Here is a 16,268-nt window from a genome sequence, read left to right as displayed (position 1 = left end):
GTTCTGAATTTGCTCAGGTGCTTTGCAATCACAAAGTCTCAGGAAGTTCTCTTCTATTGAACTTAAGCTAGAATACTTTCCTGTACTTTCACCTCTAATGGATGATTACAGATTCTTAAAATTGTAATTAATTATGTGGGAGGCCAAGTTTTATTTAGTATCTAGTTGTCCCTTGCAAGGTACAGCTGTCCCTTGGTATTCACAGAGGATTAGTTCAAAACCTCCAGATTAGACTGAAATCCAAAGTTGTTCAAGACTCATAGAAGACAGTATAGTATTTGCATGTAACATGTGCAGAAACTCCTATGTGCTTTAAACCATCTCTAGATTACTTGTACTTGAGAAAATGTAAGTGCAAGCCAGGCACTGGTGGTTCATGCCTGTAATCCTAATTATTGAGTAGGCTGAGATCTGAGGATTATAGTTTGAAATCAGCCAGGGAAGGCAACTCTGTGAGACTCTCATTGCCAATTAGCTACTCAAAAAAAAACAGAAGTAGAGCTATGGCTTGAGTGGTAGAATTCTAGCCTTTAGCAAATAAGCTCAGGAACCATGCCCAGCCCTTAAGTTCAAGTCTCGGGACAAGCACAAACAAATAAATAAATAAACAAACAAATAAATAAAGTGTAAATCAAATAATGGGATTTTTCAGGGAACAATAACAAGCAAAGACTTCTATACATGTTCATTTTGTCTGAATGCGTTTGATCTGTAATTGTTGAATCCACAGATGTAGAACCCTTGAGTAAAGTGAGTCAGCTGAATTTGGAAAGAAAAAGGTTTTTGTTACATCCAGTGATATAAGTTGGAGCCACACCATATTAAAAAGATTGGTAACTATGAGTGCTAAGTCTGCATCAAAAACAACTATTAGAATTTCAATGCAATGAATGCCAGTTATTTTACAATAGAACCTGGCTTTTTAAATTTTAATACGTTTTTTATTGTAAAAATACTATATAGAGGGGTTACAATTACATGAGCAAGGTAATGAGTACATTTCCTGTCAAGCATTGTTGCCTCCTCCTTTGTTTTTCCCCTACCATCCCCTCCCTCCACCTCCACAACTACACCACCCCCTCTAAATTGTAAAGTTTGTTTTTTGACATAACGTCTTGTACATCTCATTGTTGCAATGAGTCCACCTGTATCCCTATTTAAACAATTTGTTTTTTCCCTTCCCCTCCACAAATTATACCAATATCAAATACAGTGAAAACAATGGCTAGAAGCTGGCCTTATGCCCAAGTTATAAAAACTAATTAGGCCTACAGTTCTTGCCTTCAGAGAATTAATATGATCAGGAAAGGTGTGCCTTGGGAGTGGGACAAACTATTTCCATGCAAGGAAAAATACTTGGGGCTCACCATTATACCCCGCATGAGCTTTTTTTTATTGTTTTCCCTTTCCTCACATGACAGTGAACATTTTTAATTAACAAATTGGAAATAAAACAGAAAAAAACAGTTTTGATGTACTTATTTTAAATATATATATAAACTTTTTAAAATTATCTTTAAGCAGTTGTACAAAGGGGTTTTAATTCACCATGTGAGTTGAATCATCCCTCCCACCATTCTCCCATATGTGACTAATTTATATACAGCCTATTGGTAAATAACAACACTTTACAGTAGATAACAGTAAATAACAACACTTTATAATGAATGACAGTCAATAACAACACCTTACAATGAAGTAAGGAAATGGAATCTCCAGGAAATGGAATCCCGCTGGCTTTTCTTCACTTTCTAATTAGGTTTCAATACCCAATGAGTTCAAAGCAGCCACTATTTTTGAAGTGAGATAACTGAAGACCAAAATTAATTTTGAAAAGGAGTGAAAAACACATGCTGGGTCACACTAACACATCAATCCGCAGGACCTTGGAAATGCTGTGCCCTGGGTATCTCAGTTTAAGAATGTCTTTACCTACCATCATTCTGCTCTGTACTCACTGCCTACACATTATCCTGTATCTGAACTCTTCTCAAGATTTTTTTCTCCCTTTTCCTTCACCACAATTCATAGTTGGCCAAGCTAAGAGAGGTTTTACTTATTCTAGAGGAAAAAGTACCAAAAGTTTCCAAAAGACTTTTCTTAAAAACAGCAGAACTCCTCATAACTTCGTCATCCACTATAGGTTATAGCTGACCCTCCATCATATTTTTCAGTATATGTTTTTGACTATGTATGCAGTATCATTGAAAATAATATGAGGCCTTTCTGAACACTAAGCTTGGGCCAAAGGACTTTGAGGGTCTCTCAATACCTCCCCCTCATATTTTCCAAAGACTTGAAAACCTTTGATCTTTGAGAATCTGGGTTCTGTGAACCTTGCCTTACTTTTTCTATATCCCGCTGTTCAAAAGGTGTGAAATAAACATTGAATGGATGAAAGAAAGCCAGATTAAGATACAGTATTTAAAATCAAGAACCCCAAATCTGACACTTTCTGAACTTCCATGGTAAGTAGACGCTTAGAAGAAGTGCTGAGCAGGACTTGTGCAGGTGACTCCAAATGAAGACCACAGGGAGCTAGAACTTCTCACTCACACGATGCAAGCCATACCAGTAGTGGAAATTGAAGCTACAAAGCATTTGATATAAAAGCACTGCTTTTATATCAAACGTTTTTACATGGTTAGTAAGGAAGTTGTACCTTTTATTTGCTCATCAAAAAAAAAAACCCTGAAAGACACTGAAAACCACCATATTTAATTTTCACAATCCTACTGTAATTGGTATTATTTGTTTATAGATTAGGAAAGAAAGATGCCCACAGTCCAAGAAGCATGCCCAAGGTTTCTCAATCAAAATGAAGCACAGACACATCTAATTCCAAAGGCCTTATTTGGTCTACTGTCTACACAGCCTGAGTCTTCATTCAAGTAAAAATTTCCTTGTGAAATCTATGACCCTTCAGGCCTGAATATGCAAATGTGCTATAGGGTTGGTATAATTTAACCTGAGGTACACAAATAAGTAGCTTCTGTTTTCTCCTCTTCATAAGAATTTCTGTGCTACTCCTTTGTAAATTTACTCCTTGTAAATTTTGAAACAGACCATCTTCCCAGAAAAAAAAAATGACTTTCTAGGATTGAGAGGATTGCCTTCTTCTCCTCAGAGCAAGTTCATGCATGAAATCCACTCACCATCCAAGATATAAGACCGATGCAACAGTTCTTTCTTCCTCCTTACAACTTTAATTCAGCTTTGAACATTTGCTTTCTGTTATAGCTCTTAGTCTAATAGAGTGAGACAGAGTATACTTTCTAAAAATCTTTTCAGTACTAATGAGAGGCCAGAAAATAAAAATTATAGAAAGTTCAGATAGAAAGAAGTCATTTCCAAAGCATTATTTTATGACCCTGTGCAATTTTTGTCATATCAGAGAGAATAGCTTTTAGCAATTCATGTTCTATTTAAATGTTCACATTCTCTTCTCATAGAGAAATTAAATTAGAAATAAAACAACTTTGTTACCTCACTCTGAATATAACATAGAATCATCATTTGCCTTCCTTTTTCAGAGAAAAGAAGATTTTTAAAGGCTCTCTGTCTGTCTCTGTCTCTTTCTCTGTCTCTGTCTCTGTCTCTCTCTCTTTGTCTGTCTGTCTCTTTCTCTGTCTCTGTCTTTCTCTCTCATCTCTGTCTCTGTCTGACCCTTTTCTTAGAGGATTTTGAGACAGGTCTTGCAATGTGGCCCAGACTGGTCTCAAACATTCAATCTTTCTGCCTCTGTCTCTTGAGTGTTGCATTTACAGGTGTGTCCTGACAGACTCAGCAAGGTATCTGTTAAAAAAAAAACATTAAATGAGAAATCCAGATGTTACCAAGTACACTGATGATTAGACCCAAACAGCAAGTGATTATTTTTCAGAAAAGGAAGAGTGAAAAATATTCCCAGAGGATTATTCTGATAAACCCTGCTTCAGGATAAGTGGTAGTACAGACTTATATTGTTTATTATTAGCATACACTAGCCATTTCTACTTGTGTACATAATGCATTCCAGTCTATCTCACCTCTTCTATCCCTCTTCTTTATTCCCTTCCTAAGATAATCACAACAGGTTTCATTATTCTACTTTCACACTATCTTCTTGCAAACTATCTTTTTCAGCCATATTCATCTTTATTCACTCTCCCCCTCCCATTAGTACCTACTGTCTTTTGTATTCTAAATAAATAAATGAAATCTTCCCAACGTCACTCTGGTTACCTTAGGATATTGCTTTTTTATTTTTTACCATTTACTATTAGATTAAATCATATAAACCTATAAATGGCATAAGTATTGACCCCCACCCCCAAAAAAAGAAGCTACAAAAAGAAAGCAGGTTGTGTAAGTCAGTAATCATAGTAAACTTTTAATGCATTCTTCTCAGTGATTATTAGGCAAGCAAAAGAGAGTAAATATATAGATTAACTCATTTTCCTAAAAATCATGTGAAATTAAAAAAAAAACAAACTCTAGTGCAAGACCATAAAGTAAATTTTAAAAAAAGTAATGGCTCTGCATCCTACTGATCAAATTTTATGGGAAAAAATTAGACAACTAACTAAATTCAACCCCAAACCACTGGAAAATATTAAACACATTTCTGTAGAACTTATAACTACAAAAAAATCATATAGGCCAGGAGCTGGTGGCTCACACCTGTAACCCTAGCTACTCAGGAGGCTAACACCTGAGGATCGTGATTCAAAGCCAGATCAGACAGAAAAGACTATGAGATTATTATTTCCAATTAACCACCAGAAAACCAGAATTTTCCCTGTAGCTCAAAGCAGTAGAGTGCTAGCCTTGAGCAAAAGAGCTCAGGGACAGTGCCCAGACTCCTGAGTTCAAGCCAAACAGCCACTACCACCAATAAGAAAATTATATAGAATATTTTTTAAAATTTGTATTAGTCAATATTAAAACATTTTAGAAGTGTGAGATGCAGTTGAAGTTCTTTTGAGATACTTAAATGCTTATATTACAAAAACAGTACTAGAATTATTAGAATTACATAGAAAGAAGTTTTGTTTTTCTTTTGTCGGTTCTGGGGCCTGAATTCTGGGCCTAGGCACTGTCCCTTAGCTCTTCAGCTCAAGGCTAGCACTCTACCACTTGAGCTACAGCACCACTTCTGGCTTTTTCTGCTTATGTGGTGCTGAGGAATTGAACCTAGGGCCTCATGCCTGAAAGGCAAGCACTCTACCACTTATCCCAATAGAAAGAAGTTTTAGGTGGAGAAATGATCTGATCCTGGTTTAGTTGAACACTTGGGGACATTTTGTTTTTGTTTTTTGTTTTGTTTTGTTTTGTTTTTTGGTCCAGTCGTGGGGCCTGAACTCTGGGCCTGGGCACTGTCCCTCAGCTCTTCAGCTCAAGGCTAGTGCTCTACCACTTGAGCCACAGCGCCACTTCCGGCTTTTTTTTTTCTTTTTGCTTATGTGGTGCTGAGGAGTCAAACCCAGGGCCTCAGGCATGCAAGGCAAGCGCTCTACCACTGAGCCACCTTCCCAGCCCCACTTGGGGAAATTTTTAAAGGAAAAGCACAGGAAAGGAAACCCAAGGAAGGAATTTTCATAGGTGAGTGGATGCGTGCCAAAGCCAATCAACCCAATCCTGAGCTCCTTTCTGCTTGTGTTTTCTCCACAGAACCACTCAGCCTCCATGACAGAAGTCACCTGAGAAGAGTAAGGTGCACAGCTGTGCTTTGTTTTTTTTTTTTAATCTCTTTCCAATTCAATACTTCAAAACACACAGTTACTCAATGTCCAACTGTGAAGACAAGTATTATGTTTATCTAGTTAGAGGCAAATGTTTTGTACATTTTTTTTGTATGAAGAAGTGATGTAGCTTGCCCTGATCTCTCTCTCTCTCTCTCTCTCTCTCTCTCTCTTTTGGTCAGCTTTAATATATTTATGCCAGAATTTTAAAACCAACAAAAATTTCTTGTTCAAGTGTGCATTGCAGAATCACATTTATTCAATGGTGGATGTTGTTTTTGTGAGATTTGTACACAAACCTTCTTTTCTCAGTTTTATAGACACAAAGATGGTGAATATGACAATTCACTTCAAACTTTTATTACCACAGTTGCTGCCTCCTCCAAATTTTTTGAATTTTAATGGAAGTTAAACTTTTGAGTGCCAGGAAGGACAATGTTGGTTAATGGTAAATCTTAAAATCAATTCTAGGAAAAAGAAAATTCTATGAAAACATTGCATTCTGATCTAATAGTTTATTTGTGACATTCAAAGGTAAAATATTAGTGAAGTTGCCCCATTACGCAACAATTGGCAAAAAAAAAAGCCTAGGTTTTTGGGGGAGGAAGGGAGAGTAACAGGTTGTATGACTCTAAGAAACTAATAATCTGCCTAGAATTCTGTCCCTTAGTAGGCAGGTGACATTGTAACCTTCTTTCCAAACAGCAGCCAGCACCAGCCTTTCCTGTCAACTCAACAGTTTTATATATCTCCACTTGTATGGACTTTGTATGAAAAATGAATATTTTACAGTGTACACAGTATTATTTTACAGAAAGGTTTCAGAGCATCTACAAAAGAGAGTCCCCAGAGCAACATCTTCACTCTGCGGCTTTTAACTCTCCTAGGATTTTAACTGCATCCTGTTTTTCTAGCATGGTGATAACTAACTAATGTGTACCTCCTTTGAGATAAGGAGCTCTTTGTCTGTACCTATCAGAATGTTTTCTTACATTTTCATGTTGATCCTTCTTAGCTTTTTTTGTACATATTTTTTTTCTAAAGAGAAGAAAAAGAAAACTATCACAAAATGTATTCTGACTCTTGTCCTTTGTTTTTTAAGTTTCATGCATTGGGCAAAGAAAGGTATTTGCAGAATGGCCAGGAAGATACTTCAACAAGTGTCCATTCCTTTCAAATTCACATGACCGCAAACCCAAATAAGGGCATGACTAAGAGGTTACTACACAGGTTTGGGTAGAGATGGACCTGACGGATTGGCAAAAGACTGTGATTTCTTAAACTACTCTCAGATGTGTATTCTGCATACCCGTTCTTCAACCTGCCTGTGGATATGTATGAGTTGTTGATTTTTTTGAGATCAGTAAAAGTTAAACTTTTCCTGACTTCTCACTTGCCTAACTTTATACACATATACACACTCACATATACCTTCAGAGTGATAATCAACTAACGTTGGAAAAGAGGACAAGGAATATTTCTTCTTCCCTTCATCCTAGACATTAAACCACATAGCTTCCCATACATAATCAGGTGGCTCTCAATACAGTGATGCTAAGGAAGCTCTGACAAATCAGTGCTATGTACATAAATACCAATATTATAAGCCAGATCTGTGTCACTCCTATTTCTGGCTTTTTCTTCTGCATCCAGATGCTTTTGAACTGTGTCTGCATCTTTTCACAGGATTTTTTTAAAAGAAATTAACCAACTTAGCTAGCTCAGAGGACTGTGGTGAAGAGAACAAGGAAATAATGAGGAAGAATAACTTGTGGCTGAGCAGTGTGACTCATGCCTATAACTCCAGCTACACAGAAGATAGAGACTGTAAACAATAATTAGAAGCCAGCTCAGACAAAATGTTAGTGAGAACTCAACTCAGACAACACTCTTGGTCTGGTAGTATATAATCTGTCATCCTGGCTAGGTAGGAGACATAAGTAGGACTGCTCAGACAAAAATGTGAGGCCTTCTGAAAAATAACTAAAACAGAAAAGTACTGGGGGCGGGAAGGGTAAATTGGCAGAGCAACTGCCTAGCAAGCACAAAGCCCTGAGATCAAACCCAAGGACTTCAAAATAAATAATTAGTCAATAATAATAATAGTTTGAAACCTCTGGGGTCTCTAATCTTGTATAAACTACCTAGGTATAATGTTATCCAACTTTAGGATGATTTCTTTTTTTCCTAAACATGCTTTAATATTTTTTTAATTAAAAAAAAAAGCAATGAAGCCAGGCGCTGGTGGCTCACACCTGTAATCCTCACTACTCAGGAGGCTGAGATCTGAGGATCACGGTTCAAAACCAGCCTGGACAGGAAAAGTCCATGAGACTCTTATCTTCAGTAAACTACTCAGAAAGCCAGAAGTGGCACTGTGGCTCAAGTGGTAGAGCGCTAGCCTTAAGCTGAAGAGCTGCGGAACAGCACCCGGGCCCAGAGTTCAAGCCCCATGACTGACAAAAACAAAAACAAAAAAAAGCAATGAAGACTTATTTTTATTTGATTGTTCATAAGATATCTGAAAAAATGAAGGCAGACTGTATCATTCATTTCTTGTCACACTAAGATGACACTGATGTATTTGACCACTAGATTATATTTCCAAAGATAAAAATTCTAAAGATAAAACACTAATTTACAATAAATTACATTGTCCTCCCATACTTCTTTCTAGTTTTGATTCCAGAGAGTTCTGTGTACAGTGTTTCAGAGTTCTGGCTGTAGACTTGGAAGGCAGGTGCATGGACAGCCATGCTTTATAAGATGCCACTAAGGAATGAAGGTTTTTGTCTGCAGGCTTGCACTCCTGCCATCCCTGAGCCATTGTGCCATGCTAGACTTAGTGTTGCCTTTATTTAACCCTATGACACTTTATAGGTGTCACACTAACGTTCATCTTTCATGTCAATCACATGAGATTCATTTCTTCAGCCTGGAGACTCATCTGCTTAGGTCTTCTGCCAAGGACAAAGTCATCCAGCCAAATGAGACAACTGGTCCCTCTAGCTTAAGAGAGAATGAATTCTGTGATGAGCTTTGCTGCCACTTTTCCTCTTTTAAGGAAAGCCCAGAGGAGACTAAGAAAATGTGACTCACTGTCAGAGGATATTGGAAAGAAACAAAATCTAATAAAAGTGTGTTGACATGCAAAGCCTGACAAGTTCCCCCAACAGTTATCCTTGTAGTTATCTATGACATGTTCCATTTCTTTGATTACATGCCCATAACAGGGCTTGACGCAGGGAACACTGTTAAAATATTTGTCCAATAGATGCATGCCAGACTTTTTCTTAACTTGGCCAAATGGAGACCATGACTCATATGGAAATAAGAATTATAATCATAGGGACTTTAAGAACAGAAAGCAAACATTTAGATACAGAGATAAAAATGGGGAAGAAATTTCACTCAGCAGATATGAAAATGTAAGTGCCTCTTCTGGTAAGTTCTTTTTTTTTAAGTTAGAAACTTTTTTACATTTTTTATTGTAAAAAATGCTGTACAGAGGTTTTACAGTTACATGAGTAAGGTAATGAGTACATTTCCTATCAAGCATTGTTGCCTCCTCCTTTGTTTTTTCCCTACCATCCCTTCCTTCTTCCTTCCCTACTTCCCCCAAAACTTCCCCCCTCACCCGGTTCCTCCCCGCCCCCCCCAGCCAAAGTTGTAATCTCATTGTTACAATGGATCAACTTGTAGCCTTATTTAAGTATTTTGTTTTTTCCCTTCCCCTCCCCAAATTAAATTATATACATATATGTATATATATATATATATATATATATATGCAGGGCACTAGAATCAAATGCAGTGAAAACAAGTTATACTGTGGGAGAGGAACATACAAAAGAAACAAAAAAATCACATAGTACATTATAAGTACATTAATAAGAACAGCAACAAAGATAAAACCTCTTGTGTCCCTATCTTGGGGTTCATTTTGAAGCAAAACAATTTTTTTAATTTAATTTTATTTTATTTGTGAACATACTGTACAGAGGGGTTACAATTACATGGGCAGGATAATGCGTACATTTCTTACCAAGCATTGCAGCCTCCTCCTTTGTTTACCCTTCACATCCTCTTCTGGTAAGTTCTAAAGATCACCCTATTAGGTTTCAATAGACAGAAGAGTTGTAGATAAGCCAGAAGCTGTGGCTCTGCTCTATAATTCCAGCTGCTTAGAAGGCTGAAATAGGTTTGTCCGTTAAGGGCAGCCAAAACACAGTTAGCATGAGACATTCTGGGAGATAAAAACAACTAAGTACTGGAAATGTGGCACAAGTGCTTGGCATAAAGCCCTGAGTTCAAATTCTAATATAGGAAGGAGGAAGAGAAAGAGAAAGAGAGGGAGGGAAGGAGGAAAGAAAGGAGCAAAAGAAAGGGAAGGGAAAGGAGAAGGGGAAAGAAAAGATGGTGGATAGCTCTTTTAAAATCAGAGAATGCAAATAGCCATAATCTTGTACTTAAAAGAGAGTGGGTATTATTGAATAAGACCAGTAGGTAATTTGGGGTGAAAAACTGTAGGAGGTTATCACAGCTTCAAAAAATTGTCTGGTCGCCGGGTGCTGGTGGCTCACGCCTGTAATCCTAGCTACTCAGGAGGCTGAGATCTGAGGATCGCGGTTCAAAGCCAACCTGGGCAGGAAAGACCGTGAGACTCCTATCTCTAATAAACCACTAGAAAACCGGAAGTGGCGCTGTAGCTCAAGTGGTAGAGCGCTCGCCTTGAGCTGAAGAGCTGAGGGACAGCGCCCAGGCCCAGAGTTCAAGTCCCACGACCGACAAAAAAAAAAAAAAATTGTCTGGTCTCCCTATTGACTGCAATTACAAGAATCCAAGGTGTTTGAATATCCTGTAGGTACATACAGGAAGTGCTTGAACAAGGGAGCATAGGGTGGCGCTATGAGATGGCCCGCCCCAGGGTAGATCAGCATCCTTCCGTTGCTCTTCCCGGGGCTCTTCAGCTGGTCCATGGCCTGCTCTGCATGTGCTCTATGCTCAATGCGTTGGTCATTCTCTCCTAAGATAGAGGATCCATCCTTGGGCCTTTTCCACTGGAAGCAAGCTCTTTCTGAGGGTCTCCTTTAATGTGGAGCAGGCACACAGCCCCAGAGATGTGGGCCTGTATGCGTTCTAGAGCTGAGGACCTGTATGCGTTCTAGAGCTGAGGGGCCACAACCAGACCCCGGTACCTGAGTGGAAAGTCACAGACAACGCTGGGCCCATTGATGCAGATCGTAGCCACCACCTGCTTCAGGTAGCAGGCCATGCCAGCCCGATCTCTGAACCTTTACTCACAGAGATCACTCCAATCCCTGTGCTCTGGATCTGAAGCACAAAACAGAGGGAAGCCATTACAGCCTGTACTCTGAGAAGCTGCTGTGCAGAAGGCCGGTCACCTGGACTGATGAGAAGGAGCAAACAATTACAGAACCCAAAACAAAGAAATCATAAAAATTACAAAGAATGTAAGTATACACACACACACACAAACAAAGAAATTAAAAACAAAGAACAAAACGCGATCAAGTTTTTAACCGCAGGTTTATCAGCTTCTCCACAGAGAGCTGTACCTACTTGCCTTCTCTATACATCTGCAGGGTTGTTATGAAGATTCAAATGAAGCAATAAAAACAAAAACTTACCTAAGTAGAATTGTAGCTGTTATCATGGCTCACTGGTGTTAGATCGCACCTGGGAGACATGGCCTCTTTCCTTGGTTCTCTACCCTGTGCAGACTAGAAGTCCCCACCCACCACCAGTAACCAAGGCAACTGGCATGTCTGGAAGCAGGAGGAGGACCCCCAGGCTCTGAGGCTCTGAGGTCACCTCTTCATCAGCTGGGGCCATACCTCTTCCTTACTCTCCCCTATAAAATCTCTCTCCTCTGGACATAAACTCTATTGCTTCACTCACCTCCAATTCCTAGGGGCCAGCAGTTTGGTTTCTCTTTTTCTCTCTTCTAATAAATTCTCTTCCTCCTGAGTCGTATGGGAGTTTCCTTTCAGCCACCCTTACAAATGGTAAGAAACCTTGCCTTACAAGGGAGTCCCTGAGTTCAAACCATACTACCTTCACCAAAAGAAAAAAAAAAAAAGGTCTATACATGCAATCAGAGACCTGCAACAGTGGGCATCAGAAAAGCGTTTCAAAGAATCAACTCCTTTTCTTCATCTCAAAACAAAACAAAACAATAACAACAACTGCAATGATATTAGCTCAGTTCCCTGAAATTCTATGTGTGCAATTCCCATTTACCTAGTACTTTTTTAACCACTAATTCTGCTAGTACTGGGAGTGAACCCCATTAAACAGCTGCATCCCACTAGGAAAAGGTTGGCAGTAGTAATAGGAATCTTCATTCTCGGGCTGGGAAGGTGGCTCAGTGGTAGAGCACTTGCCTTGCATGCTCGAGGCCCTGGGTTTGATTCCTCAGCACCACAAAAGAAAAAAGCTGGAAGTGGTGCTGTGGCTCAAGTGGTAGAGCACTAGCCTTGAGCTGAAGAGCTGAGGGACAGCGCCCAGGCCCAGAGTTCAGGCCCCACGACTGGACCCCCCCCCAAAAAAAGAAAGGAATCTTCATTCTCAAGTAGGCTAAAAGATGCACAGGAGAGGGAAGAAGACTGACAGGTGAGTAGGGACAGGAAGGACAAACAACCGCAAACACAGAGACCTAGGTTGTTTATTTTGCTTGAAACCATATACTGAGCTCCTTTTTTTGTCATTTTCATAGGAGAAAAGCAATCCAACCTCTCAAATGTTTGCTTCAACTGATCTGCGTAGGTCAAGGTATACTGTAAAATATCCTCAAAGAAATCCAGTATGTGTCTACATTTGGAAGTCATCCAAATCTATTCTTCTCCATGTGAAGAATAGGTGGGGGGGGGGGCGGTATTTTACATTTGCAATCCCTGTCATTCAAGAGTGGAGACCAGGAGAAGAACACTTTGAGGCCAAAAAGTTGGCAAGTCTATACATCTATAAGCAAGCTGGGCATGGTGAAGATGTATCTGTAATACAAGAGAGATATCGATAGGAGGTATGTAGGCAGAGGCTGGCCCAGGAAGAAAAAAGTGCAAGATCTTATCTGGAAAGAAAAAGAAAGGAAGAAAGAAAACGAAAGGGGAAGAATGCTGAGGGACAGCACAAGGGTCAGAGCACTTGTCTAACAAATGCAGGGCCCTGAGTTCAAATTTCATTACTTCCTGAAAAAAAAAAGAAAGTAAAAATGAACAAAGGAGGAAGCAAGGGAGGAAGAGCGATGAATGCACTGTTGCAGTGTCGTTGATAAGTAATGCTGGGGAACTAAAATAATGGCTGGCCAAGGGGAAAGGGGCAGAAGAATGAAGAGGGGAAGAGGAGAGAATGCAGGCAGGAATTCACTGTACCTGCCACAGAGTGGAGACAAACAAGGGAAGGAGTGGGTTGAAGACATTGAAAGGATGGCACAGATCAGGATGTGTCGCATACATAAACTGCTTGGTTAAATGGAAAAACCAAATTCAATCTATGACCTGACATTTAAGAAAAATGAAGGAAGGGGTGAGTTGAGAAAGGTGGGCGAGGATGCTGAAAGGGGGTGTCACAGACCGAGATGCACCGTATTCATAAACTGCTTTGTTGGGTGGCTACTCTTTCGTACTGCTTAAGATAATAAAGATTATGCAAAAATAAAATAGTAACAGCAGAGAGGCTAGACATGCCCTAGATTGAAAATGATCTGAGAGTAGAACTCAACACTTTTGGAAGGAGTTGAGAATGTGTGAGAAGAGAAAGGGAAAGTGCCAGATAGCCAAAGATAGCCCGTGGACTTAGGGAGAGTTTGCCACAGCTAAGTGCTGTACAGGTGTGCCTCATTATCTTCTTGGTGGGATAAATGAGGCATAGGAAGTGGAAGATGTACCTAATGCCACAATAGTATCTAGGACAGAGGTGGAAATTAAAGCTCGTGTGCTTGATTAACTCCAATTTTAATTTTTTTTCAATTGGCTTTCTCCCTCTGACCTAAGTAATTAAATGAGTCTTTAAAGAATAAATTAAGGTGAGCATGGTGGCTCGTGCCTGTAACCCTAGCTGCTCAGGAGGCCTAGATCTGAGGATTGCAGTTCTAAGCCAGCCTGTGCAAGCAGGACGTTGAGAGTCTTGTTTCTAATTAACCACCAGAAACCAGAAGGGGAAATGGGGCTCAAGGTGGTAAAGCACTCACCTTGAGCAAAAGAGCTCAGAGACTGCACCCAAGTCCTGAGTTCAATCCCCATGACTGACAAAAAAATAAATAAGTAAAGCAGCTCTACCTTTTCACATTCCTTTCTCTTCTCTGGTGCTGTTAGTAGATACTTACTTTAAGTTTGGGTCCATCTCTGAGCTCTGAAACTTTACTAAAGAATTAGATTATGGATGACCTGTGCCTCATTGCCAATAATGAGCTTGTGCATTGTTGTTAAATCTCATGGTTTTTTAGTGCAATTTATACTGGCATTACCCCAGGCAGAGACAATCACTGAAGTCAAGCTTATTATTTGAATCTGTGCCTGGAATTGAAGAGCCACTTACAAATAAGTGACAAGCATTTCAAATGTAAGGAATCCTGGTTGATTTTTTTTCTCTTTCTCTCTCTCGAAAAGAATTATCACATGAGCACCAGGTTATTGCCTTCTGTGTGCTAGTACATACTAATTACTAATCAACTCAACAATCCTACCAGACATATGTGATCATTCTTATTTAAATTCAAGCTGTGTTATGCCCAAGTCTTCACAGGTTGATAAATGGGAGCAGACCCTTGTGATTTTTGCTTCTTGTAACATTGCAAGAGAAAACAAGTACTTTAAATACCTTGGGATGAGCCAGTAGAAAGATGGCAATGTCCTCAAAATATTCCAAATCTATTCCCAGCAGGTGGTCAGGAAGGTCTTCATAAGCAAAGTAGGCTAATGCCAGCACTGCGAAGCCATGGGCAGCTAAAACACTGGCCCCAAGTTCACCTAAACCCCCACTCCATGCCTCCAAACAAATCAATGATTCCTGGGAAAGGGCTTCCCCTGAACAGAAACAAAAGAAAATGGGATCCAAAGGCTAAAGAAGGTCAACAACACTTAGAAACTGCTTTTATTTTCTAAAACACTTAGAAACTCCTCACTTGGACCCACAAGCAACACAATGCAGAATGTGCTGGGTGCTGGTGGTTCAAGTTCAAAGCTCTCTCAAGTAGAAAAATCCATGAGACCCTCATCTCCGATTAACCAGCAAAAAGGTAGAAGTGGAGATGTGGCTCAGTTGTAGAGTGCGGCCTTGGAAGAAAAGGCCAAGCAAGAATGAGAGACCCTGAGCTCAAGTACCAGTACACACACACACACACACACACACACACACACACATACACACACACAACCCCCCCCCAATATGCAAACCTTTTTCTGTATGTGTCTCTTTGCTCTGAGCTATCCTCTTCTGCAGTCACCTTGGGTGATAACAGGTCTAATGGACAAACATTTTGCAACAAGGGTAGATACAACCTCTCCCCAGCCCAGGCCATGTTAACTTTCTTCTTGAGACAAGGCCCTAGATCAAGAATGATTATGTATGCTCCCTTTCATTATATAATCTGTAAGGCAGAGAGGGGCAGGTGACCCTTGTTTGTTGGGTCTATCCAAGGAGAAGTTTTTGTCCCGAAACTCTTGATAACGCAAAATTAATTTCATCCAAATGGGCATAAACATGGGCAGTAGAAAGCTTTGCTGACTCAAAAGCCCTTTATCCTGTATTACCCACCTTGAATGCTGGGTGTCTGGTCGTGGGGCCTGAACCCTGGGCCTGCGTGCTGTCCCTCAGCTCTTCAGTTCAAGGCTAGTGCTCTACCACTTGAGCCACAGTGCCACTTCCGGCTTTTTTAAAATTTTTTCTTATGTGGTGCTGGGGAACCGAACCCAGGGCCTTATGCATGCAAGGCAAGTGCTCTACCAATGAGCCACCTTCCCAGCCCCACATTTTTATTTCTATCAACAATGTATTCTATATCACTCCCTGGAGGGAGAAACAGGCTCCACGGACTCGACCTTCTCGGTTCTGCTTTTGTTCTACCCCTGGGCCTGAGAACCAGAACTGCACATGGAATCATACAGGTCCAAAGTAACCCAAAAGGTGCTGTTCATTACATCCTCCTTGAGTAACCTCCTGAAATGCCTCTTAGGTTTCAGAGACCAGAAGAGGCCCTTTGGATGGATGCCTACATAGTCACCTCCCAAAGATGGAGTTCGCTCTAGGTCTACTTGGCCAGCCTCGTAGAAGGTCCTGTAGAAGGCTCTTGACTGAAACAAATTCCCCTTCTCATCAGTCAGTGAGGCCCTGAGGGTCACCACTTGGGATGGAGGCAAACCTGTCACTTGGATGATCAAGGGCTCATCTGCCAGGGCACTTTTTGGAGTGGCGGTGAGCTGAAACATGGGGACTGTGGCGAGAAGACCAAGTGGCACTTTGCTGTCCTGTGGTGGGAGAGACGATTGTGAGCTGGAGACTCAAATTCCAGTGAAGGGCATCAGA

The 16,268-nt window shown here is 40.2% G+C and overlaps 1 protein-coding gene and 1 pseudogene across 1 annotated transcript in view; one reads left to right on the top strand and one right to left on the bottom strand.

Moving 5' to 3' along the window:
- Window positions 1–6,030, top strand: part of LOC105990779 (lipid phosphate phosphatase-related protein type 1) — a 118,227-nt gene extending 112,197 nt beyond the window's left edge. Inside the window, exon 7 of the mRNA XM_013023260.1 lies at window positions 5,653–6,030. Within this exon, the coding sequence (XP_012878714.1) occupies window positions 5,653–5,685 (33 nt within the window). The 3' untranslated portion in view covers window positions 5,686–6,030. The remainder of the gene's footprint in view (window positions 1–5,652) is intronic.
- Window positions 6,031–10,540: 4,510 nt separating this feature from the next.
- LOC105990757 lies at window positions 10,541–16,257 on the bottom strand (annotated as a pseudogene).
- Between the last annotated feature and the right edge of the window lie 11 nt (window positions 16,258–16,268).

Source organism: Dipodomys ordii, unplaced genomic scaffold, assembly GCF_000151885.1.
Source record: "Dipodomys ordii isolate 6190 unplaced genomic scaffold, Dord_2.0 Scaffold67, whole genome shotgun sequence".
Taxonomy (NCBI): Eukaryota; Metazoa; Chordata; class Mammalia; order Rodentia; family Heteromyidae; genus Dipodomys; species Dipodomys ordii.
The sequence above is the reverse complement of the archived record's forward strand: the minus strand, read 5'-3'. Positions and strand labels throughout refer to the sequence as shown.